This window comes from Aspergillus heteromorphus (assembly GCF_003184545.1).
Source record: "Aspergillus heteromorphus CBS 117.55 chromosome Unknown BO70scaffold_5, whole genome shotgun sequence".
Taxonomy (NCBI): domain Eukaryota; kingdom Fungi; phylum Ascomycota; class Eurotiomycetes; order Eurotiales; family Aspergillaceae; genus Aspergillus; species Aspergillus heteromorphus.
In genome coordinates, this window is record NW_020290410.1 from 641,499 (window position 1) to 665,686 (window position 24,188).

Sequence of the window (24,188 nt, forward strand, 5' to 3'; positions counted from 1 at the left end):
TACACCGCAGACACCGACAGATGCTGATAATTACCTACCCTACGGCTACCCTCAAATTGATGCGATATTAGCCAATTCATTCAGGGCGGCAATCTCCTTCATTATAATACCCTGTCCGTCTTGAATGATCGTCATTCAATTCATATCAGCCCGTACACTTGCCCGTGCTGTAGACACCAACAGACACCCATAATTACTCTACAGCTACCCCATATACACTCGCTAACGGTATTATCGAATTCATTCTCATACGAACTAATATAATATGACGCACTATGAAGACAAGGTTCGTATATGCCATGCAACTTATGAAGCCTCAGGAACTAGTGGGCATTGGCAATCCATCTCAAAAGTCAAAACTCTCGTTAAAAAAATATCTGCAGTGTCACTGCAGCAACGCTGCAACGCAGTCTAATGCCTGATGGCGGGTTCTCTAGAACCATTCACCTCCCAACCAGCGGTTGAAGAACTCGAGACTCGACTCGGGCTGGTCCATGGGGACCATGTGGCCACCACCGTAGATACGCATGAACGTGAAGTTGCCATGCGACTTGACCTGACCGATCTTCTTGCCCTTGTGCTCGTTGTCGACCACCTTCAGGTCCTCCAACTCAGCAGAGGCGTACTCCTTCTGTCCGGGCCACTCCAGGGACTCGGTCCAGGCCTTGTTGCCCAGCCAGTTGCAGATGAAGTCGGCATCGCCAGCGTAGATCAGGACAGGGATCTGCTCCAGGAGACCAGGCACGAGGCGGTGGTAGGGCTTCATCCAGTCACCGTGGAAGAGGAAGTTGCGGTTGATGTCAAAGTTGCACGACTCGTAGCCGTGAACCTCAGCGCCGACAGCTTCGATGACGTTGGCCTGGTTCAGGTAGTCGCTGACCCATCCCATGGCCGAGTAGCAGAGGTTGGAGCTGTCTTCGCACTTGCCGCGGACATCGTAGACGTTCTGTCCGGTGCGCTGGTAAGGGGCCAGAAGAGCGTTGTTACAGTAGATCGAGGCAGGGACACAGACCCAGGCGCTCTCGGAGTTGTAGCAAGACTCAATCATAGAGCGGCAGCGGGGCAGTGCATTGTCCATGGCCTGGCAAGAGCTCTCATCCAGAACAGCAGGGTAGCCACCGTCACCACAGGCCATGGGGCGGTAGTACTCATACTGGGTGTAACCGTCGGTGAGACCGTTACCGATCAGAACGGACTGCAGGTTGATGTTGCGCTTCTTGTGAGACAGAATCTCCGAGGCAAAGACAGGGATGTAGTGACCGGCATAGGATTCACCAGAGATGTGGAAGTCCTGCTTGGCATACTCGGGGAATTGCTTGAAGAAGAGGGTAAGCAGGGCATAGACGTCCTTGCCAGCAGCGACCGTGTCGCTGACAGGAGAGTTACTGTAAGAATAACCGACGTTGACGGGCTGGTCAAGGAAGATGACGGAAGCGTTAGAGTTCCACGCGAAGTCGTTGTAAACCGGCTGGAGCTTCTTGTTGATACTGCTAGGGCCGAGCTCCATGAAAAGACCGGTGAGGGAAGAGCAGCCCGGGCCACCGTTCAGCCAGAGAACAACGGGGTCGTTCTCGGGGTCATTGCGGGACTCAAAGAACCCTGGTTACGAATTAGAGATAGCATCGGATGATGGGAAGTGAGCAAGGTCGACTTACAGTAGAACAAGTGCTTATCGTTCTCGTTATCGTCGAGATAACCAGTGTACTGCTTGACACCGGGGTCGATGCCGAGAGCGCTGGGATCGGTCTTCTTGACACGGAGATCGTAGGTCTCGAGCTTGCCATCGATCTCACGCTCCTTCTCACCGCTACTTCCGGTGACCCAGACGTTCTGGACGTCGGATCCGCGGACGATGTGGTCCCAGTGGGAGTCAGGACGGCGGTTGGACTTCTTGGGGAGAGAGAAGACCGGGTTCTGGTCCATGCTCTCGGGAAAGAAGCTGGCCACTTCTTCCCAGAGCTTACGGGCCTCATCAGAGAGGCTCTTGAGCTCCTCCTGGAAGGTCTGCAGTGGCTTGGAGAAGCTGTCGGCACCCTGCTTGGCACCCCCGAGGACCTGCTGGAAGGGAGAGACAGCCGCAGCGGCCGTCCCAACCAGCACAGCAGCTGGAAGAACTCTCATGATGTATTATGTAGTCGAAAGACAGGCTTGAAGTCGAAACGCTGATGAAATGGCAACGCTGAGGATGAGGAAGGACCTTGCGGTCTGGAGGGTACCTAAGGCAGGGGACCTTATCAGCACCGGGTTATCACGGGAAGAGATGGGGAAGGTGTGGAGGCGTACAGATCAGAGCAGTGGAAGGTGAGCAAACGAGCAGCTAAGCAGATACCAACTACTGGGTGGTCAATGGGAACCCAGACGAGGATGGAGAGAGGGAGAAGAGAGGAGAGGAGAGGAGAGGAGAGGAGGTCCTGGATGGGCTGCAGGCAGGCGATGACGCCTCGATAGCTGGGCAGGGAGGCGCCCAATCAGAGGCCGGTGCCTTCCGCCCGCAGCAAGTCACGCGCTGAGTCATGACGCTGAGTCAGCTACAGGCACGGGACCGGCGTCATTGGTCCGTCCACCAATCACAGGCCAGCCGGGTGACTGGCTGGAAGAGGTGACAACATTTTTTCGGCGCATTCAAGGCTGTCCACTCGACTCTTTCCAGACTTGACTGTTTCCTGCGAACCTCTCCCTTCATCAGTACGGAATTTTGTCCCAGAAAACCCACACGGCTTCTCTGGAGAGGCCTCGTGCAAAATGCCCATCAACCAACCCTCAAATCAGATCAAGTTCACCAATGTATCAGTGGTCAGACTAAAAAAAGGTACGTGATGTTACACCCATGCCCCCTCCACCGTCGATCTCCTCGCCATGGCATGTCGCAAGGGATGAGAAGAACGATCATGTGGGAAAGCAAAATCCCCAGCACCGAAGAAACCTGGAAAAGATCCAACTCAGTCGGCCCCGCAACCCCGCTAACAATCAATGAAAACAGGCAAAAAGCGATTTGAACTCGCCTGCTACAAGAACAAACTACTAGAATACCGCTCTGGCGCCGAGAAAGACCTCGACAATGTCCTCCAAGTCCCCACGATCTTCCTATCCGTGTCGAAAGCGCAAACTGCCCCGTCCGCCGAGTTAACCAAGGCCTTCGGAGCCAACACCCCCGCCGATGAGATCCGTCAAGAGATTCTACGAAAGGGCGAAGTGCAAGTCGGCGAGCGTGAGCGGAAAGAAATCATCGAGCGAGTCGAGAAGGAGATGCTGGATATTGTGTCGGGGCGGCTGGTCGACCCCACGACGAAACGAGTCTACACGCCGGGGATGATCTCCAAGGCGCTGGACCAGCTGAGTTCGGCCAGTGGACAGCAGCAGACTCAGGTTCAGCCTACGAATGGCGAGACAAATGGAGCGGAGGAGGAGGCTAAACCGCGGAAGCCGCTGTGGACGGGCGTGTCTGCGACTAAATCGGCGAAGAGTCAGGCCCTCGAGGCCATGAAGGCGCTCATCGCCTGGCAGCCGATTCCGGTGATGCGGGCGCGCATGCGCCTCCGTGTCACCTGTCCGGTGTCTCTTCTGAAGCAGAGTGTCAAGGGCGGAGCGGTCGCTGGTGCCGCTGGTGGCAAAGAGAAGGAGGCACCGCCTAAGGGCGCCTCAAAGGGCAACAAGAAGGGTGGAAAGGGGTCTAAGAAGTCACGTCAACAGGAGTCCGACGACGAAGCCGCTGGATCCGATGCGGAGGCGGCCCCAGCTAAAGGCCCGGGCAACGTGAAGGACAAGATCCTTAGCTACATCGAATCGATTGAGGCCCAAGAGGTGGTCGGTGGGGATGAGTGGGAGGTCGTTGGTTTCGCGGAACCGGGGGCATTCAAGGGTCTGAATGACTTTGTGGGCACCGAGACACGGGGCAGAGGACGTGTGGAGGTGTTGGATATGACGGTCACCCACGAGGAGTAAGCTTGAGGATTACTTCGGGGATTGAACGGATGGTTTCATGTATAGATGGCCGGGGGCCCTGATATGATTGATGACTCGGAATACCAGGAATGTACGAAGCAATGCGATACCTTACAGTCTGTGGCTGATACCTGCCATGCGGTTCCTCTGGCTCTATTGTCTCTTTTTTTTTTTTTTTTTTTTCTTGTTTATCTTTCCCTTCTCCCATCCATACGGCATGCATGTCTCAGCCGATGCATGTGAGAATCACCCCTAAATCATGCAACACCTGCTGAGAACCGGCGAAGCTGCCAGCAGCAGGGACCCAATGAGACTTCGACTCCACCAGGGGTGTTGTGCCTATTCTCTGTCTGTCTGCCTGCCTGCCTGCTTGCACATCCGATTCATAATCCGTGCCCATTAATAACATCTCCAGCCTAAACAGGTTAACCGGGATTTGACCTGAATTCTCCACCGCGTTGGTTCTGAGTCTGGCGCAATGTGCATAGATAGATAGATGCCGGGGCCCGTATGGTCCTTGCTTTTCGCACGGCCATGCAGAGGCCATTCATGCACATCCACATCCACATCCCCATCTCCATCCCAGAGCTGCGATCGATTATGGGTCACACCCAGATCTCCAGCTCACATTCAATACATACATTATCATCATTATAACTATACACAATACCAACCGTTTTCGCAAGACCCATCCATGTACTCCGTATGCCTGCACCTTTTAGCTCTGGCTGTCCGCCTATCTAATGCCTATATGCCATCCCCTTGTCCACTCACTAAGCAAAGTGGCTAATGATTTACCCTCATGGCTTGATCAAGCTCTCGGTTAGCGCTTATCCATCCATCCATCCATCCCTCAACCCCTAGTTATAGAGTACTCCGTAGATAGATAGATGCTAATACCTCGCTTAGATTCACAATAACAATAACAATACAACGGCCCCCTCCGAAGCCTCCGAGCCGAGACCCCCGGAGACTTCGGAGCCTGGAGAGAGGGGGAGGGGTGGGCAGTGGCATGGGGGTGTGGCTGCAGTGGTTGCAGTGGTTGGCCCCAGGAGGGGGGGGGGGGATAATCAGGCCATTGCGGAGTGGCTAATCGGCAACGGTCCGTTTTGACAGCACTTGCCATCTACTTATGGTCTATCTGCTTAGCATGGTGGGGATGGTTAATCTATGTAGGCTGGGTTAGTTGCGTTAGTTCAGGCGAGGGCAGGTTAGCTAGGTGCACTGTTTTTTTTTTTTCTTTTCTGGTGGAGTTCAAGTAGAGATAGCATATTCCAAAATAACGGATTTCTTGTCTCTTCTTCAACTGAGCAGAATGCCCAGCACTTTATATAGACTAATTTATGTATGTAGATAAATAGGCAGCTAGATACTCCGTAGGTGAATACTATAGACATCTTGGTCTCACAGATCGCAATCAAACTAGCGAACGTTGCCGGGCCCGGAAGGCTTGTCAGGTTTGATAGTGAAACTAGGGCTAGACTACCAACTCCACCAGACAAAACACAAGGATTGGATCAAAGTATAAAACCTACTTTGCATATTAATAACGCAGCCTACCTAGGTAGTTAAGTGGCTACCATCGCTATTAGTACTATTATTTATTCTGCCACGCTTTATCCGTACAATGCAATGATGGTACAAAGTAGTTTCTCCTGGTCAATTAGCCAATCACTGGGTAGGTATTAATTCATTCTAGGCTCCGGAGTAACCGGCCCGGAAATAACCAGTGCCACTACGGTTCTGGACTTCCCGGTGGCCCGCGGGAGCTAATCTGGAACCAGACAATGTGCTGCTCTATCAACAACTTGAACTGGAACTTGAACTTGAACTTGAGCTAGACAGGAAGGAATTTTTCCTGTCAGGGGCTGGATATACCACTTCCTCTTATTATCGGACTAACCAAGTAAGGAAGTATCTACTAGATATCTAGATAGTAGGTGATATCTCAGCATCGACCTGCCTACTTAGCTACCTACCTACCTACCTACCTACCTACCTACCTACCTACCTACCTACCTACCTGCATACTAGATACTAACTAGCTGGTATCCATCATGCAGCCTACGCCTATATAGCGCCAACAAAAAAAAAATCGATACTAGCTATCTGTCTAGAAAAATAGATATTTTCAATGCATGCACGCATGCTTGCTAGAATGCTGCGGCTAACATTCTTAAACCGAATCTTCAGAGTAAAGTACCCGAGGCCCGACCACTGAGGCCTGCAGGGGCTTTTATAATAGCCCTGCAGGAACGTGTCTATTTATTTATATACATACATACATACATACATACATATTATCCAGCACTACTCCGTTTCATTCATGGCATGCAGTTGCTATAGTTTTAGTTACTCGTATACTATAATACTTATGAGTCCACTTATGGCAGATTATAACCCTATAGTTAAGGGTCGCAGGATTCGCGCAGGATGGCGGATGGCGATTGTGTAAATCCCGACCCGCCGACGACGACGACGACGACGACGACCAACCAAGCTGGTTAGACAGACGAGCAGAGGTTCGGAAAAGGTAATACAACCGACCGACCGGATTTACTGTCTGCTAATCTAGAAGTAGAAATAGATAGTAGTATTAATGCCTATCAGTGCCTGTGCCAGTCCCAGTCCCAGTTCCAGTCCCAAGTGTTCAATGCCAGTGTCATGTAATTTGCTCTTTTTTTTTTTTTTTTTTTTTTTTTTCTGAGAGGAGCTGGGCTGGGTGAGGGTCGGCAGGATCTCATCCGGGTCCTGGTCCGGCTCCGGTTTGACAGTTGTCTTGATTGAATCTAGATAGTGGGTTTATGCTAACTCTAAGATGGTATTCCGTATACTATCTAGTAGTTAATTGGCAACGGATGATTAGGTGCTTGGTTGGTTGATTGGTTGGTTGGTTGGTTGGTTCATGTTGCGTTGCCATGTGAGGGAGGCAGGCCCCGGTCGGTCTGTAGCTAGTCTTGACAATCTACTAGTAGTTACTTAGGCTGGGTGCGTGGTGTGGGTTCGCATCTTGCTACTGCTGCTGCTGCTGCTACTATAAAGTGCATATCTCTCCTCGGTCCTCCAGCAGGGAGTGTGGTAAAGCTCTTGTTTTCGGCTGTCTTTTTTTGTTCTTATTCTTTTTCTTTTTCCTTTTAAACAAAACAGCGACAGACAAAATGGTGCACAACTCCTTGAACCCCCTCACAGAGACCATGCCCATGACCATGTCTACATCACCCTCCCAATGTCCATTCAGGGAGTACGAGAAGATCATCTCGAAGAACCCCATCCTAACGCCCACCGGCTGCACGGAACAATTCTGTCAAGCGGGCCGCATGAACCACACCGACGAGCCGAAAATCGGCGAGAACCGACCCCTCGAGACGGTGCGGGACGAGGCGTCGGGGTTCCTGTGGCAGCTGTGGCAGGACGGTATCTACACGGAGCACGAATACAATGAGCGACGGACACAGGTGATGGACGAGATCGAGCGATCGGCCAAGGAGAAGATCGTCTGGAGCCGGGAGGTCAAGAGAGTCAGCAAGACGTCGACGTGGACGCAGACCCCCGAGGAACTCCGGTATGGGCTGCGGCTGGCGTGGAGGAATTCCCGGAAGTGCATCATGCGATCGCGCTATCAGGAGCTGGAGTTGTGTGATCTGAGGCGTGTGAATACGAGCGTTGGCATGGCTACGGCGATTCTGGAGGAGGTGACCAAGTCGTTCAATAATGGTCAAATAACGCCCACGGGTAGGTGGGATCCGCGATGGGGGCGGGACTTACATGGTTGCCTATACTGACGGTTTTCGCAGTGTTCGTCTTCCCCCCGAAATCTGTGGATGGCAATGGGCCCATGTTTTGGAATAAGCAAGTGCTGAATTTTGCTGCCGTACGCTTCTCCCCATCCATCGCAATCCACCGGATGCAAGCCTAACTGACCGCAACGCAGTATGAACTGGACAATGGCTCAGTACTGGGCGATCCAAGTAATGTCCAATTGACCAAAGACATCATCGACCTGGGCTGGACGCCACCAACCCCCAAGGGTCGATGGGATCTACTCCCGATTGTTGCGATGGCAGAAAACGACGCACCGGCTTTGGTAGAGATACCCGACAATCTGCGTCGATTAATCGACATCGAACATCCGGACTACCCCGGCATTGGGAAACTGGATCTGAAGTGGTACCAGTTTCCGGCCTTGAGTAGGCTGGGATTTGATATCGGAGGTGTTCAGTACACGGCTGCGCCCTTTCTCGGATGGTAGTCTCGTCCCGGTTTTCCTCACGTTGATTTTAATCTGACATGCCACCAGGTACATGGATGCAGAGATCGGGGTGCGGAACCTCGCGGATACGTTTCGCTTCGACTCGCTGCCAGACGTGGCCAAGGCTGTTGGTTTCAGCATCGATTCATATCGTCAAAGACAGGAATACTCGGAAATCAGAGAAATGGGGGATCTGCCCGACTATGAACAGCTGCGGTGGCTGAGCCGGGCCCAGGCAGAACTTAACTACGCAGTGCGGTGGTCCTTCCTCAAGAAGGGCGTCACTTGTGTAGGCACTCTCGCGGCCTCGTCCGACTGGTGTCAGTATGATGATGATCATGCCGAGAAGAACGGCTACCGCCTCAATTCCGACCCATACTGGCTGTCGCCTCCCCAGGGCTCAATCGTGCCTGTGTGGCACCGAGGTGGCGCACCAAACTACCAGCCCAAACCGATGATATGTCGGAATCGCTATGACCCTGTCAAGTCCTGGCAGCGTCAGAAGAGCGCCACTGAGGCATACCCCGTTCGCCTTGTGAGAAAGGAGGGAAGCTGGGTAAGAGCGTATGTGCAATTGTTTTGTTCGTTGGCTAACCAGATTCCAGGTCACCGAGGTCTTGAGCCCCTTCACATCCAACCCGTCAGAGCGAAATGGCAGTACGGCCACAGAAGCCGTGTCGGAAGCGAAACTCAACACCGTGCGCATCTGCTACTGCAGCAAAGGCACAACTGCCCGCATCCTCGCCGATAAACTGCACAACAGCGTGAAGAAATGCGCCAAAACATTCCGTGTCGCGTTCAGCTCCCTGAATGCCCTGGACCTTCACAAAGTCGATCCATCAGATGTCATCCTCGTGGTCGCGTCCACAACGGGCAGTGGCACGTTCCCCACCAACGGAGACGAGTTTGCGAAATCGACGCGCCACCTGCTCAAGACACTTACCACCGACTTCTCGCAGCTCCGCGTGTCGGTCTTCGGCGTAGGCGACAGCGCCTATCCGAATTTCAACGCTGCCGCGATCGACGTGTACAATTTCTTCAGCAAACTGGGCGTCTCCCCCATCGCGGGAGGTCTAGTCAAGGCCGATGTGGCATCCGAGGCACTGCCATTACGGCTGTTCCATCGGTGGTTGGACGTGGTCGAGTCTTCCCTGACGGGGGGTATCGATGAGTTGACCGAGAACCCCGAGGACGAGTTGATCGCGCAGGGCGAGATGCTCCGCAAATTCAACAGCGCCACACTTGTATCCAAGTCGTCGCCCTCCGGGGAGGAAGACGGGCTCATCCTCATGGCCCTCGACGGTATCGAACACGCAGAGATGACACACCTGCGACTCCTACCCACCAATTCTCCATCGCAGGTATCCCGGGCGCTCGCCGCCCTGGGAATCGACAATCCGCACCAACAAATGCCTTTCTCCGACAGGAAACTGCAACAATGGACTTACCAAGACTTCTTCCTCTACCTTGTGGACCTGGAAGACCGCTTTAAGACCCAAAGCTGGACCACCCAGCCGCGGAAATACAACGAACCCGTCCTTGAAACCCTCGAGCGACTCATCAATCCATCCCAACTCACCGATCCCCTCCGCCTCTCAATCTGCCTCGATATCCCTCTCCTCCGACCCCGCGCCTTCTCTGTCGCATCCTCCACCCACTACCTCGGCGACAAGAAAGTCGAGCTGTTGATCAAACCCCACCGCCAGGGCCGATTCAGCGAGACATACCTATCCACCCTCTCCCCCGACGCACTCGTCAAGTATTGTCTGGTTCCCACCTCCCCGGCCTCGGACCTCCCCGTCGTACAGAAACCTCTCATCGCCATCACCACCGGGTCTGGTTTCGCCCCTGTCCGCAGTCTCCTCCAGCAGCGCATCCATATCGCCCAAGCGTCCGAAGGACGAAACACATGTCCGTTCCGACCCAGCCCCATCAGCTTATTTGCCGGGTTCCGGCGCGTCGACGAGGACATCATCCGCTCGACGGCGTCTCTGGCGGAGGAACATGGCGTGGTGGATCTGTCGTGCCTCGTGCCGAGTAACAGGGAGAAAAAGAGAGTTCAGGATTTCCTCTGGGACAGGCGGGATGAGGTTCGGGCGAAGTTGGTGGACCAGGGGGGTTACGTGTATGTTTGTGGAAGTGCGGTGATGGTGGAGGGTGTTCGGGGGAAACTCGGTGAGATGTTGGGTGCGGATGTAGCGCTCAGTCTGGGGGATCGGTACGTGGAGGAGGTTTTCTGATGTCTGTCTGGTAGATGTCAGATTGAGTTTGGGGGTGTTAAGCTTAGAGAAACCGTGTTTCTGGTATGACTATGTAAATGTGAATGTGAATGTGAATATGAATACGATCAGGTTTTGTTTTCAGATTGAAATGACGATGGTATTGCATGCATTGACCATCTGATGTAGCTTGGTAGTAGATAGATAGATAGAGAGAGAGAGAGAGATACTTATCTGAGTAGTAATAGATAGTTAGTACCTAGTACCCAACAATCTCCACGGATGATGGGTAGAGGTGGTATGTAGTACTGCGAAGGTCCCAGCAAACGGGACGCGCGCGACACGACTCTACCTAGGTAGGTAGATAGGTAGATCAACTTGGTCCAAAACCCTCAAGTCCCGGTATTAGTATCAAAGAGATCTGTGCATCAACCTAGAGCAAGCATCAAATTTTCCTCCAAGGATTGATTGGCAAAAATGTAAACAAGGCAGAGGCTGAACCTTTTTTCGGCTGGTATCTAGGTGGAAGAAGGTGGGAAGTATTTTCCCGTCCAAGCCCCGCGCTTGCTCTGGTTTCCTTTCCGTGCGCGGGACTGCGGGCAGACCGACCGACCGACCGACTGGCCGAGCTGGTTGAATTTAGCTAGTCGGAAGGAAGAGTGGTTGGTTGGTTGGTGGTGGTCTTTGCGAAAACTACCTAGATTTCTTGAGGGTTTTTTGGGGGGGAAATGTGCTTTGACCCTTCATATACCTAGGTAGGTTAGGTTTCCTTACACAAGGAAAAGAGATGTCAAGTTATGTATGTATGTATGTGTCTGGTTGTTGTTGTTGTCGCGTAGGGAGGAGAGTCGAGACTATAGGTAAGGTAAGGTTACTATCTAGTAGTTATGGATGTGCACGGGCGGGATTAGTTATCAATGTCCACGACAGTTAACTACTCCGTAGGTACTTATGGAATGGAACAAAGCTTCGCTTTTGGGAAATAAAAGATAAAGTGTAGACATCTAAAATCTGTCATCTCTCATCCAAAAACCCAGTCCATTGCTAGGTACAAGTACATTTAGAATACTACTCTAAATGTACTTGTCTAACTACTTTGCATTGCTTATCCCAAACATATTGACTGTAGATACTATGCTGGTAGGTGGTTCTCCACTCCGTACTGGGTATATATTTCTAACCAAACCATCAAACCACCAAACAAGCAAGCATATGTATTCACTTTTACAATACCAACACCTTCCCTTTTCACTTTATCAATATACTTTCTCTTCCAAGTAAATCTGACATTGGTTGAGTTTAGTTACCATCATTTCACACCCACAAACAGAAGCCCCCAGTCATATCCCATCCCGTGACCTTCCTCCCTCCCAATCAACCCTCCAGTAAACCAAGTAAACACTACCACCAACTCCATACATAGGTACAATAAGTAGGTCATAGATAGCTCGCCCTAGTCTCACCATCTAACGGACCAAAGCGCCGATCAACTAAACAGACAGACACAGACACAGACACAGACACAGTCAGAGAGAAGGAGGGAGCCTGGGAAGGGGGGAGGGGGAAGGAAGCGTAGATGTCGGTCCGGATCTGACCAGTCGGTCTGGATTCTTGGCGCGACGCACTATCTACAGGGGTGGGTGGGGGTGGGTGATTTGCGGGGTGGGATTGGAATTCGGAACCAGACGTTCAGAACAGAATTGGATTTAGGGAAATTAGGGGGGGGGGGGCGGGGTGAGGTGAGGTGAATTGAAGTGAAGTGAGATGAAGTGGAGGTATTTATTGACTGTCTGGTTGTGATTGATTGATTAGTTTTCGGATAGGTCGTAGGGTAGGTGGATGAGGGGGTTCAGGGTATGGGGTATCAAGTGTACGGTAGGTAGTTAGCTGGGTATAGTCACGTAGCCTGTAGGTAGTAGTTAAGTAAGCTCCGGAATGTCGCGGATGGACATTCTGCTTATACCTCGTCATATAGTACTCTACGACGCACAAGACAATATTTTGTGTTTTAATTATTATTGATTCATTCTCAACTACCCTACAACTAAAATAAGTGGGTAGATACATTACAATTCTATCTCGGCCATCAACCCAGGTGCTAGTAGTAGGCACCCAGGAGAAGTGTAAAAAAAAGAAAAGGCACCGTCACACGACAGTCGGTCGGTATGGGGCCAAGATTGTAACTTGCTTGGACGGACGGACAGACGGATGGATGGATGGATGGGGTATACGCTCAAACGCAATGCATGAAGCAACACGCATAAGACCGATGGATGGGGTTTCGAACCATCGTTCTCGTCCCATGCGTGGGAAAATGGCAGCCACACGGGGGAGGGTCCGGAATATGCAATAAAAGAGGCGCCCCCTCACGCCAGGATTGCATATAGGTGGAAGTGTGTGGACTGGGTTAATGGGTTGAAGGGGAGGAAAAAAACAGTCGTGGTGGCCTCGAACACGGGTGGGTACGTGGTTCGGACGGGGTCACCGTTCTGCGCGACCCGCAGATTTGGGTCGAGGAAGGGAAGAGGCTTGTACCCGTGTCGCAGGTAGGATATAGAATAGGGTAAGAGTCGGTAGGTGGCGTATCACGTGACGACGAACCGAAGATCTTGCCGGAAGTTGTCGGGGACGAATTAAAAAAAAATAACTAGGTGCAGATCTGCACGGCGTGCAACGCCCGTGTCAGTTCCTCCGGGGAGAATGGCATGTAACACCCCTTGGGCGAAAGGGGCGGCGGCGAAATGGCCCGTACAGCTGGGGATGTGTATCGGGTCGTTTCCTTGAGGTGTGCGATCGAGCCCAGCCGGGGGATATCGGCATAGAGCGTCATCATTGAGTCGGTGTAGCTGGCAGCGTCGACCGCCGTGGAGGAGGAGGAGCCGCTGTCGTCGTCCCGACTGCGCGCGTATTCGTCGTGACGGACGGTAGGGGCTGCTGGTGATTGGTCAGATGGGCGTCACGCATGGAATGTTTCAGGACGAGGGTGAGAGTGAGAGAGGTCGGGAAGACGCCGAAGACGACGAACGGGACGAATTATCGCACATACCACCAACTAAGACTTCTACCTCCGGTGCTGCTGTCCGAATCTGATCCGGGGCCAAATCCTCGTCGTCCTCATGTGGCCTCAGATAGTCCGGCAGTGTCGCACACGGGGATAGAGATAGATCGGGAGACCGGGGTCGTTCCTCTTGAGCCTCCCCGAATGACCATGCGGCAAGCCTCTTCTGGTGTTCCCGGTCGAAGGGGCCCTTGAATTTGGAGCGTGGGATTTCGTGTCGTTTGTAGTATTCAATCTTGATGCCATTGCCCTTGGATTTGGACGAAGACGACGACCCACTGCTGGACCGGCGGAAAACCCGACGAACTTTTTCTCGAAGATTCATGGTGACAGGGTGACAGGGCCGAAGCGTGGCTATGGGAGGGAGATATATGCGGTTCACCGTCGGCTTAGTAGTACCTCAGTTGCATGCCTTTCCCGCAGAGGGATTGGACGCGAGGGAGGGTGTGCAAGCACGGACGACAATCGAGTAGGTGCAAGGACCCTGGTATCATCGTTTGCCTGAACAGGGTGTGGGGAGAGGGTTGGAGAGGAGAGTATACAACAGAAGAAAAGAAGAGGGGAGAGTAAAGAAGAGAGAAGAGAGAGAGGGGGGGGGGGGAAGAAGGAAGGGCTAGAATGGGTAGTAGTAATGCGGGTAACTATCTTAAGAGCGGCCGTCAGTACGAAACGCGCGACTAACTGGTAGGAGTAATCGGAATCAGCGGCCACCATACCTACTATGATTCAATCGGATGGGAATAGATTACTAGCAGGCCGACTGGGGGGTAATCTGATTGGAACGAGGCGCTTGACTTGCTCAAGGCACCATGCCGTTAGTCCCATCCCACTAAAAGCGAGTCTCCATCCATGGATGGAACCCACCATTCCCGGTCCTGGCGATAACTCACCTGGTCGTGACTTATCACCACCCACCACTGGTTCTTCCGACCTTGCTCCGTAGTTAAGCCTGCACTGGCCAGGCCGACCCCACGGCTGGCAGACGTACGGTTTGGTAACTGGCAAGCCGCGATTGCCTGCGGCCAAATCCGATGCGTGAATAAGAAACCACGCCGAACGTGGAGGATCCACCAGGGGGAAGGAGGAGGGGGTTGTGCGCGAATTTAGCTGGCTCACTAGTGTGTTCGTTACCAGGAGGTGTTGGAGTTGTTGTTGTAGGAGATAAGTGAGCAGTCGGACCGTCGGAGGGAGTCCGGCGGATGTTATGTCACTGTGAGAGAAATTATGCCTGCGTATCTACGGAGTACACATCACGGAGTAGAAACTGTGTGGGGAGTGCTATGTTTGCTCAACCCGGTTCGTGGAGGGGGAGAGAAAGAACAGCCACCACTGATCCCCCGGATGTCATCACACCTCCACCTCATCATCTTCTTCCCCAGCTCAGCCTGACACGGCCTCTTTTTTTCTTTTTTCTTTTCTTTTCTTTTTCATTCTACTGTAAGTAACTGTGTAATCCTGGGCCTTGCAGGCTTGCAGGACAGACTCCTCATCGGCGTCACGGTGCCGACAGCCGGGACAGGCTTCTCCCAGCCAGGGCTGACGGAGCGAACTAACCCCTTCTCGCTCACCCTCACCCTCACCCACCCGCCTTCCAATCAAGGCAACCGGAGTGGCTCACCTTCGGGTTGCATCGCCGGCAACTTCAACCTTCGACAGGTACCGCACTGCTACGCTCCCCCCCAGCCATGGGGGGTCTCATCCATGGTTACGCTGCGACAATTCGGTGGTTTCGCGGAGACAGCCCGGGACGATGTCCTTTCCCACCATCGCTTTGGGTTGCGACAGCCAAGTCTAGCCATCTGCTTGCTTCAAGCCTTCAACGCCCTCGGCGTGTGCAGGCCGGTGGCCACATCTGTACATGCACCGGAATGGTGGTATAATGGCAGCCGACTATCACTCAGCCTGCAGGACGTGCAGGAGGGTGTGTGGCAATGGCAAACCGGTCGCGTCCAGTCGAAGGGCAGAGAATTGAAGTAAGGCAGACTGCTGTCGTGGTCCTGCAGCGAACCCTTCCAGAAGGCGGCCAAGACGGTCGGTCCGATCGACGTGCCACCACCGAGTCGCCCACCATTCCAGGGAAGCGCACCTGGCTGCCCTCTCAGGCTCTCTCAAGTGGCAGCGACCGGATGGTCGTCGGGATGCAACCTGCGACCGGCATCGTCATTCGTTCTCGCGGCGCCCATGGCTGGCGAGCGAGTCGTCGGCCGGGCAGATGACCGTCCCACGTCAGTCGCCGGAAAGAAACGGTGGCACTGGGAGGCGATGTTCCCGACATGGCACTCCGTATGGAGTCTTCCGTACGCAGTAGAAAACCATCGCGTAGGCAGAGAAATACTCTTGACTAATGAGATAATGCGCAACTGGACGGTGATAGGGTGTTGGCGGGAGTGATATCGTTGGGACGGCCATGGTTTCCGACTGCCCCGCCGGATGACTCGGTGTCGCCTCCACTCGGCACGCTGCTTCCGGGCAGCACATTGGCTGTAGGATATTGTAACACAAAACGGCTCCCATTTCCCATCAAGTAGGCCGGCTGGCCCAATGGTAAGGCGCTTGACTACGGATCAAGAGATTGCAGGTTCGAATCCTGCGTCGGTCATTCTTTTTGTTTTTCTTCGTACATCTCTCCTGCACTGCCGCTTGCTGTACACAGTACACACAAGCTATGCGCTCCATCAACTCGAGACGTCTTTTTGTCCCAGACAGCGAGCGTCGCACCCCGAGCCGATCCCCCAAAGTTAATGTTGCATCCCACGCATGGCTCTCAGATCGCTATGAACACATCTCCCGAGTTATGTACACTGTAAGGGCTCGGCAGAACCACATGTTGGGCCGTAACCATCCGTGGCATCCTCCCCTCCCGTCATTCTATGATGTCACATCCCTCGCCTTCTAGAAGTTCCCCCCAGCGCACCCATCCGCATGCTTCATCGGGTCGGGCATGGATACAGTTGGAAAAACGATACCGCCAGCGGAGGAAATTGGCATCCAGCTGTCGTCTGCAAGGGATGCGAGGCAGTATACGAGCGATCCTCCGTGGCGAAACACCTTGCACTTCTGTTTTTGGGTTGACTTGGATGCCGGGTCAGATCGGATCTGCCACAGTGTGGTAGGTATATACTACTGAGGCAGTGAGGCATAGATACTCTTCATCGTATAACTTCCCCTACCGGTAGTTCACACTCCACAGTCCACACAACTCACCTCATGGCCCATAGCCATGGGGCCAGACACGTGACGGTACCATTCCCCGGACATTCCACCCCGTCATCGAACCCAACCCCGGAGTTACTCGTTTGGTTTCTTTAGGCGAGAGTCGTTGGTATGTCATTGTCATGACTAACGAACGGTCAACCATCCATCCATCAGGTCTGGTCTGGTTGGTATGTTCGTTCATGTTCGGCCGGAAGCGTGGACGGGACACGAATGGCAGACATTCCTCGCCGGGTTTGGCCGTCCCAGTCCCAGCCATCCAATCCAGCATCCCAGGCTCATGATGCAATCGACCTGACAACCCCCCCCTCCCAGTCCGATCGAATGCGGGTGCTGCAGTCACCCGGTCCGGACGATTAGGTAGCTTGATGGGCTGGGCTGGGCAGGAGTGTCGATAAGAAATACGATACTGGGGGTGAAGATGATGATGAGCACTACTCACTCTTATTATCATTGTAGATAAGCGATTTAGATATCTATTCTATACTCCTTAATCCGTGCCAATCTAGAATCTACAGTCGACATCATGACTAGATAGGTACCGACAGGCCAGACCGCCAGAGTGGTCTTTTCTTTTTCTTTTCTTTTCTTTTTTTTTTTTTTTTCTGTTGTTGACTGGCGGCCAGCCGCGTCGGGTTAATGGCGGGCCCGGTCGGAGGTGATGATCGTCCGCCATCGTCCGGCCTGCCTTAGTCGGGGCTAATTAAAACGGCCTGGCAAGCCCAATCTGCAGGTACAGACCCGAGTCGCCGGAATCAGGGGGAAAATGGGCGTTCGCCCTGCTGAGAGAATTCCTGGGGAGGGATGGAGGGGAGGACAGGACAGGGCAGAGACAGGGCCAGAGAAGAGAGAGTCTTGTACATAACCGTCCCCCGTAGAATGGAGGGAGCTTCCGGAAGCAGCTGGTCTAGCTGGGTGCGGGCCGCAACAATACACTCGTATCCCATCCTATCCATCGAGTGCAGTGGGTGGCAGGGGACGAAGGAGAAGTTGTAGGAAGGGAAGGGCCATTCTCGCCCTCGCTGGGAGAAGTCCCCTGCCGATAATTAGAGAGGTCCTGCAACCTTGGAAAGGATTGTAATGAGCTTGCTGCAACTTGCAACTTGCAATTCGAATAGCATAACACCCCCAAATTTCGATCCGCAGGCACTTGGAGCCCCTTCCCTTCCCTTCCTTTCCCTCTCTTCAACCACGACCCCCATGTGACCGCGGCGAGAACTTTCCCCCCCCTCTAACTACCTATTGTCTCGCTCGTCCTTTGTTACTTGTTCTCTTTGGCATCGATCGGGTAACTCCTCTACGCTTGTCAATCTATACTGTACCACACTGCACCCCATTTCAGAGCTACTACTCGTGGGATCGGGGTTAAATTGAGTGGCACAGCAACTGTCGCGTGCAGGTCAGTAGCTCACTGGCCCAAATAATTGTGTCGTCCCGGGCCTCCACGGATTAACGTTCCCCGATCGTTTAGACATTCGGAAAGGAAGGAGGACTAAACCAACATACCTTACCACAACCTACCTTGCCCGCCCCTAACTTCGCACCTCCTCCGGCCGTGAGCTCTTATTAAAACCCCCATCGCAGAAATCGCACGACCGCCAGTTTTGCATCCATCCACACCCCCAGTCCGTCTACTGCGTTCCGCACAGACAGTAAGTGTTACCCTTTCGCGGCTGGGTCGCGGTCGTTGTCGTCATCACTCGCTTGCTTGCTTGCTCGCTTGCTCGTTCGCTCGCACTTGTGGCTGGTCGGTTAGTCGGTCGCTAACAATTTTTGGCTGCCGCACAGATCACTGCCCATTGATCACCATGGCTGGTAAGAAGGGAGGAAAGAAGGGAAAGGGCAAGGGCAAGAGCGGCGGCGCTGTTGCTGCTGCCGCGGCCAAGCGCTTGGCTGAGAACCAGAACAATAAGTGAGTGACACAATTCCGATCGCACAAATGAATTGCGGCGGGGGGTCGGTGCGCGGGTCACTTAGGGTCGCGCGACGCTGACATCTGTCTTGTTAAACAGCAAATCCGGCCAGGAGGTTGAGGAAACCGTCTCCAAGAGTGACGCTGAGGTCGAGACTGGCTCCACTGATGATGCCGTCTCTGCTGGTGATGCCGTCCCTGCGACCGCTGTTCCCGCAACCACCGCCATCCCCGAAACCACCACCGTCCCTGCGACCACCGCTGTCCCCGCGACCCTTGCGGTCCCTAAGACCACTGCTGCGCCTGAGACGACTGCTGTGCCCGAGACTACCTCTGTCCCCGAGACCACCGACGTGCTCGAAGCCACCGCTGCTCCCAAGACCACTGAGCAGGCCCCCTCGACAGCCCCTCCGGCCAATTTCACCTCGGAGGCCTCCAATGCAGTGAACACTTCGTTCCCCAAGGTAGACGAGAGCGTCGTGGACGATGCTGCGAAGAAGGCGCAAACGTCTGGAGTCGACTCCGTGGAGGAGGGCACGAGTAAGTCACGTCATTCTCTGTGTGTGTTCGCACAATTGGTCATCTGCTGACATCTATCTCCTCACAGCCGTTCTGCCTTCTCCCTCTGCCGCCCCCGCAGATGTGGGCAAGACATCCCTGCCCGAGCGGCCCAAGGACAGCGTTTTGGCTTCCGAGACCACCGATGCCCATGTCAAGCGCCCATACGAGAGCAGCCTCACTGCCAAGGATGAGAACCACAAGCCTTCCAAGATGCCCAAGGTGGACGACGAGCTCGCTGCTGCCTCCGCGGCCACGGGTGCATCGGCCGGCAAGACTGAAATCCCTGGTACTACTACCGTGCAGCCGCAGATTGTTGCAGGACTTGGTGCTGATCCGTCGGATAAAGTGACGAAGGACGTGGAAGTCCCTGGTCTTGCTTCGGCAGACAATGCGGCCGCCAGTGAGGCTACTGCAGCCACCAGCACGGCTGTGCCGGCTGCTACTGAGAAGGCTGCTGTCAACGACACCCCTGCGAAGCCCGAGATCGCCGATACCACTGCTCCGTCCGGCGCACCCACATCTGCCGTGATTGATGACGTCGATGCGTCCAAGAAGACGACTGGTGCAGTGTCACACGCGGAGCCCACGACGACAACGGAGACCCCGGCCGCCGCGCTCGCCAGCGAACCTGCCACCGTTGTTCCTTCCAGCATCACAGATCGTCCTGCGACCGGCAGTAAGGACATTGGCAAGGACGCCGTGGAGAAGGCCACCGACCCCGCTACCACTGAGGCGCAACAGCCCCTCAAGGCGGCGGAGGACAAGCTGCAGTCCGCCAAGGAGCAGGTGCCCGAAAAGCCCGCCGAGAGCGCTGTTCCTTCTCTGGGCAAGGAGACCAAGCCCCAAGAAACCGAGCCCCTGACTACTAAGGCTGGCGAGGAGGCCCAAAAAGAGGGCGGCGCCGCAGCCAAGACTGCTGAGGAGGCGACCCCCGCGGCGACCCAGCCGGAAGACACCTCAGCCGCCAAGACGGCCGACGCGAGCAAAACCGAGGCCGCCCAGACTGGACAGGACGCACAGGCAGAGGGTGCCACGGCTGCCCAGAAGCCCGAGGAGGGCAAGTCGGCGGTCGAGCAGGCCAAGGACACCGCCAAGGGCGAAGCCAACAAGGCCCAGGAGGCTGCGAAGTCGGAAGTCGCCAAGGCCGAGAAGCGGAAGAGCGGGATCTTGGGCTGGTTCAAGCGCAAGATCAAGGGCGACAAGAACTAGACGCCGCTGTTTGTTTCTGTGCCATGCGCCGCGGACCGGACGCGACCGCGATCCGGCCCGTTTCTTTGGCTCCTTTGGTGGATGTCCGCCGACGAAGAAGCCCCTATTGCTGATACCCCAACACGGACGGTTGAATTATTGAATGGAATGGAATGGAATGACGGGAAAAGGAAAAAAACACCGCAAAACCCTGCAAAAAGAAGAAGGCCGAAAACAAGATGGATACCAGAGCGAATACCCCCCTGTGCTTAAGAAGGATGGATGGCGGGTGTACGATATGAATGGACGGCCGGGATACCACGGGGATTGGATTAGGGCGGTGGTTCTGACTGGACTGGACTGGTTGGGATTGATCCATGCTTGTCGAGCGCTTGTGTTTCGTATGTATTGTTCACGCTGGGCGGAATGGGCTGAGAATGGGATGACATGACGTCTCGTTAATGGTAATGGAGGAAGAAATGCAATGATGCTTTGAACTTTTGATTATTTCGCTGCTACGATGGGATGTCTGGAGATGCCCGGGGATGCCATAGGGGGGTGTACACGTATGTATGTATGTATGCCTGGCCACATCAGGAGACGAGGAGACCAGGAGACTAGGAGTAGGAGTAGACGGAGACTCCGGACGGAGCACCGTGAAGCTGTCCAGGGTTAAGGAGAAGGGGGAGTAAACTGAAGGTATATGGCACGCTGATTGAGTGCCAAAGAGGACAGACAACACATCAGCGGAGATAGATAATACACCGCCATTTAGAATGTCGGAGAAGTGAGACTTTTGGGAGGGGGGAGGAGGAGGAAGAGGAGGAAGGGATCCGCCGAAGAGCTCCAGAAGTGTCGTTAGCTAGTCAGAAGAGGGGGTCCGCGACGCCAATAGACTCGCCCAACTATCGGCTATTGCGACCCCCTCAACTTCTCAACAGGTCTTAACGCTCAACTCTCTTTCTCTCTCCCTCTCAACTTCAACGATCGTCTGTCTCTCCACCACACCATGTCTGAACCAGTCATCGTACTCTTCATTCTCCAACTACCCGAACGATGACATATCTGTCCCAATTCCCAGTCTCCGCTGGCTGGAGGATCCGGATCGCTGGTCGCCCATGATATCATCCGCCAGTCCGATCGTCCGCCAGCCCCTCCACTTGCCGCCCCACGATGAGGGAATTCGCGTCTCCCCGTCGGCCTCGTCGGTGAATCAGACCCCCTCCCATCGTGGCTGAGACACCCCCCCGCCCGCTGTCGACCGATCCAGGCCAAGCTTTCCTCAAGCTTTTAGCGCTGTGTCCCTGGTCGCCGTCTGGTGATTCGCCCATCCGCTCCAGCCAGGAGGGGCCCCAATTGCCGGCGTTATCGATGGGCAGTCGAGCTTTTGGGAAGCTGTGGGCGGTCGTCCTCATGAGTGGCTGTCGCTGCCCCCTCCTGGGGCTGAAGGGGCTGAGGACAACAGCCACTCGTTGGCTGTCCCCTCCTCCCGTGTTGCCTGAGCGGGCGGATGATGCGGCAGGCTAGGTAGGACCGTAGGACACTCTGGTCGGGTCAGGACACTGGCCAGGACAGGGGAGGGTGAAGAGGGACCGAGAGGGGCAAGCTTTGCTGGGCTGACGTTGGCCCCTCCCTTTATTTACTTCACTGCTCCCCCCCCCATTTCTCGTCGCAGAGCTTCTGTCTCTTCTTTCTTTCCTCTCCATTCTCCCATCTTTACCCCCCATTATCCGTCACAATGGTCCATCTTGCCCAGGTTAAGCGCGACAGCGAGATCGAGAAGATCGCTGGTCAGGTTGGCTCCATCCAGCTCGAGAACATCGAGGAGGATGGCTTCTCCACCAGTGTCTACGGCACCCGCTTCGCTACCCAGGAGCTCCCTTCCACCGAGATGCCCGAACGCGAGATGCCTCGTGAGGTGGCTTACCGGATGATCAAGGATGAGCTTAGCTTGGATGGCAACCCCATGCTCAAGTAGGTTTGGTCGGATGTGAGGAGTGGGCGTGGGCTAACGGTTGGCAGCCTTGCGAGTTTCGTCACCACTTACATGGTATGTTCTCCGGATGATGGTAGATGCAGGGACAAAGCTAACTTCAACAGGAAGAGGAAGTCGAGAAGCTCATGACCGAGTCCTTCAGCAAGAACTTCATCGACTACGAGGAATACCCCCAGTCCGCCGAGATCCAGAACCGCTGCGTGAACATGATTGCCCGTCTGTTCAACGCCCCCACCGACAGCGAGGACGAACACCCCATGGGCACCTCCACCATCGGATCTTCCGAAGCCATCATGCTGGGCACCTTGGCCATGAAGAGACGCTGGCAGAACAGGCGCAAGGCCGAGGGCAAGGACTGGACCCGCCCCAACATCGTCATGAACAGTGCCGTCCAGGTGTGCTGGGAGAAGGCAGCCCGCTACTTCGACGTGGAGGAGCGCTACGTCTACTGCACGGATGAGCGCTACGTCATTGACCCCAAGCAGGCCGTCGACCTGGTGGACGAGAACACCATCGGTATCTGTGCCATTCTGGGTACCACCTACACTGGTGAGTACGAGGACGTCAAGGCCATCAACGACTTGCTCGTCGAGCGGGACCTCGACGTCCCCATCCACGTCGACGCCGCCAGCGGTGGCTTCGTCGCCCCCTTCACCGTGCCCAACCTTGAGTGGGACTTCCGCCTGTCCAAGGTTGTGTCCATCAACGTGTCCGGTCACAAGTACGGGCTGGTCTACCCCGGTGTCGGCTGGGTGGTGTGGCGCTCGCCCGAGTACCTGCCCAAGGACCTGATCTTCAACATCAACTACCTTGGTGCGGAGCAGGCCAGCTTCACGCTGAACTTCTCCAAGGGCGCGTCGCAGGTGATCGGCCAGTACTACCAGATGATCCGACTGGGCAAGCGCGGCTACCGGTCGATCATGGTCAACATCACCAAGATCGCGGACTACCTGGGCAACGAGCTGCAGAAGATGGGCTTTGTGCTCATGAGCGAGCAGGGCGGCAAGGGCCTGCCGCTGGTGGCCTTCCGACTGCCGTCGGACCGCCAGGAGGAGCAGTTTGACGAGTTTGCGCTGGCGCACCAGCTCCGGGAGCGCGGGTGGATCGTGCCCGCCTACACGATGGCCCCCAACAGCGGCGCCCTCAAGCTGATGCGCGTGGTGGTGCGCGAGGACTTCACCAAGAGCCGGTGCGACGCTCTGCTGGCGGACATCAAGCTGGGAATGAAGACGCTGGGCGACATGGACAAGGCGATGCTGGCGCGGTACACTCGGTAAGTGATTGCCTGATTGTGTGTTGATTGAGTGAGAAGGCTAACGAAGACAGCCATGTCCGCGAGCACTCGACCAACTCGCACAAGTCCAAGCATGTGCACGAGCACTACAAGAATGAGAGCCATTCCTTGCAGGGCAAGCATGGCAAGACCCACAGTATCTGCTAGACGGCTGCTAGAGGGCAGTTGAGGGGTAGTTAGAGTGAGACGATCTGTATATCTGGTACATACAAGGATGCTAGCCATCACGTACATGAATGAACTGCAACTACTACATTAGCCTGGACGGGGATAATCGGGTTGGGGGCGGAGGCAGTGCCCCTCCCCTGTCAGTCGAGTGGGATCCTTGCGACGTATTATTATTATTCTCTGTAGTCTTACAGCCTACAGCCTTACTGTGTAGTCTTAGTGGTGCCAGGCTGCAGGTACTTTGTTAGTGCTCGTGTAGAGCGCCAATCGCCGTGCCGCCGTCCCGCTCTTTGTTTCTCGCGCTGCTTTCCAACCGTTTCACTCCAACACTCACGCATCTCTCTCTCTCTCTCTCTCTCTCTCTTCTCATCCCATTCCCTCCCTCCCC

The 24,188-nt window shown here is 54.6% G+C and overlaps 7 protein-coding genes and 1 non-coding gene across 8 annotated transcripts; 5 read left to right on the forward strand and 3 right to left on the reverse strand.

Moving 5' to 3' along the window:
* Positions 1 to 223: 223 nt before the first annotated feature.
* On the reverse strand, positions 224 to 2,375 carry cp3 (carboxypeptidase C PRC1). Its single transcript, XM_025542616.1, has 3 exons — positions 2,284 to 2,375; positions 1,656 to 2,216; positions 224 to 1,599 (listed from the first exon to the last, which is right to left on the reverse strand). The coding sequence occupies exons 2-3, from the start codon at positions 2,119 to 2,121 to the stop codon at positions 434 to 436; spliced, it is 1,632 nt and encodes a 543-aa protein (XP_025401866.1). The 5' UTR covers positions 2,122 to 2,216; positions 2,284 to 2,375; the 3' UTR covers positions 224 to 433.
* A 248-nt stretch (positions 2,376 to 2,623) lies between these two features.
* On the forward strand, positions 2,624 to 4,088 carry BO70DRAFT_359768 (guanine nucleotide exchange factor SDO1). The gene is made up of 2 exons (XM_025542617.1): positions 2,624 to 2,809; positions 2,981 to 4,088. The coding sequence occupies exons 1-2, from the start codon at positions 2,743 to 2,745 to the stop codon at positions 3,940 to 3,942; spliced, it is 1,029 nt and encodes a 342-aa protein (XP_025401867.1). The 5' UTR covers positions 2,624 to 2,742; the 3' UTR covers positions 3,943 to 4,088.
* Positions 4,089 to 7,078: 2,990 nt separating this feature from the next.
* Positions 7,079 to 10,539, forward strand: BO70DRAFT_427125 (putative nitric oxide synthase). The gene is made up of 5 exons (XM_025547859.1): positions 7,079 to 7,674; positions 7,737 to 7,813; positions 7,874 to 8,187; positions 8,240 to 8,747; positions 8,797 to 10,539. Exons 1-5 carry the CDS (start codon positions 7,101 to 7,103, stop codon positions 10,429 to 10,431), a joined length of 3,108 nt encoding a protein of 1,035 aa, XP_025401868.1. The 5' UTR covers positions 7,079 to 7,100; the 3' UTR covers positions 10,432 to 10,539.
* Positions 10,540 to 12,885: 2,346 nt separating this feature from the next.
* Positions 12,886 to 13,955, reverse strand: BO70DRAFT_179324 (uncharacterized protein). Its single transcript, XM_025538428.1, has 2 exons — positions 13,457 to 13,955; positions 12,886 to 13,344 (listed from the first exon to the last, which is right to left on the reverse strand). The coding sequence occupies exons 1-2, from the start codon at positions 13,791 to 13,793 to the stop codon at positions 13,058 to 13,060; spliced, it is 624 nt and encodes a 207-aa protein (XP_025401869.1). The 5' UTR covers positions 13,794 to 13,955; the 3' UTR covers positions 12,886 to 13,057.
* A 2,040-nt stretch (positions 13,956 to 15,995) lies between these two features.
* Positions 15,996 to 16,067, forward strand: BO70DRAFT_t83. The gene has a single exon. It is a non-coding gene; the product is annotated as a tRNA-Arg (tRNA).
* A 560-nt stretch (positions 16,068 to 16,627) lies between these two features.
* On the reverse strand, positions 16,628 to 17,310 carry BO70DRAFT_179410 (uncharacterized protein). The gene has a single exon (XM_025538429.1). The coding sequence runs from the start codon at positions 17,133 to 17,135 to the stop codon at positions 16,674 to 16,676; it is 462 nt and encodes a 153-aa protein (XP_025401870.1). The 5' UTR covers positions 17,136 to 17,310; the 3' UTR covers positions 16,628 to 16,673.
* A 749-nt stretch (positions 17,311 to 18,059) lies between these two features.
* On the forward strand, positions 18,060 to 20,831 carry BO70DRAFT_377852 (uncharacterized protein). Its single transcript, XM_025545224.1, has 4 exons — positions 18,060 to 18,080; positions 18,153 to 18,593; positions 18,694 to 19,133; positions 19,201 to 20,831. Exons 2-4 carry the CDS (start codon positions 18,490 to 18,492, stop codon positions 20,361 to 20,363), a joined length of 1,707 nt encoding a protein of 568 aa, XP_025401871.1. The 5' UTR covers positions 18,060 to 18,080; positions 18,153 to 18,489; the 3' UTR covers positions 20,364 to 20,831.
* A 1,249-nt stretch (positions 20,832 to 22,080) lies between these two features.
* On the forward strand, positions 22,081 to 23,779 carry BO70DRAFT_369228 (glutamate decarboxylase; the record flags this gene model as incomplete). Its single annotated transcript, XM_025544669.1, has 4 exons — positions 22,081 to 22,316; positions 22,365 to 22,392; positions 22,443 to 23,611; positions 23,665 to 23,779. 4 exons carry the CDS (start codon positions 22,081 to 22,083, stop codon positions 23,777 to 23,779), a joined length of 1,548 nt encoding a protein of 515 aa, XP_025401872.1.
* Positions 23,780 to 24,188: the final 409 nt, after the last annotated feature.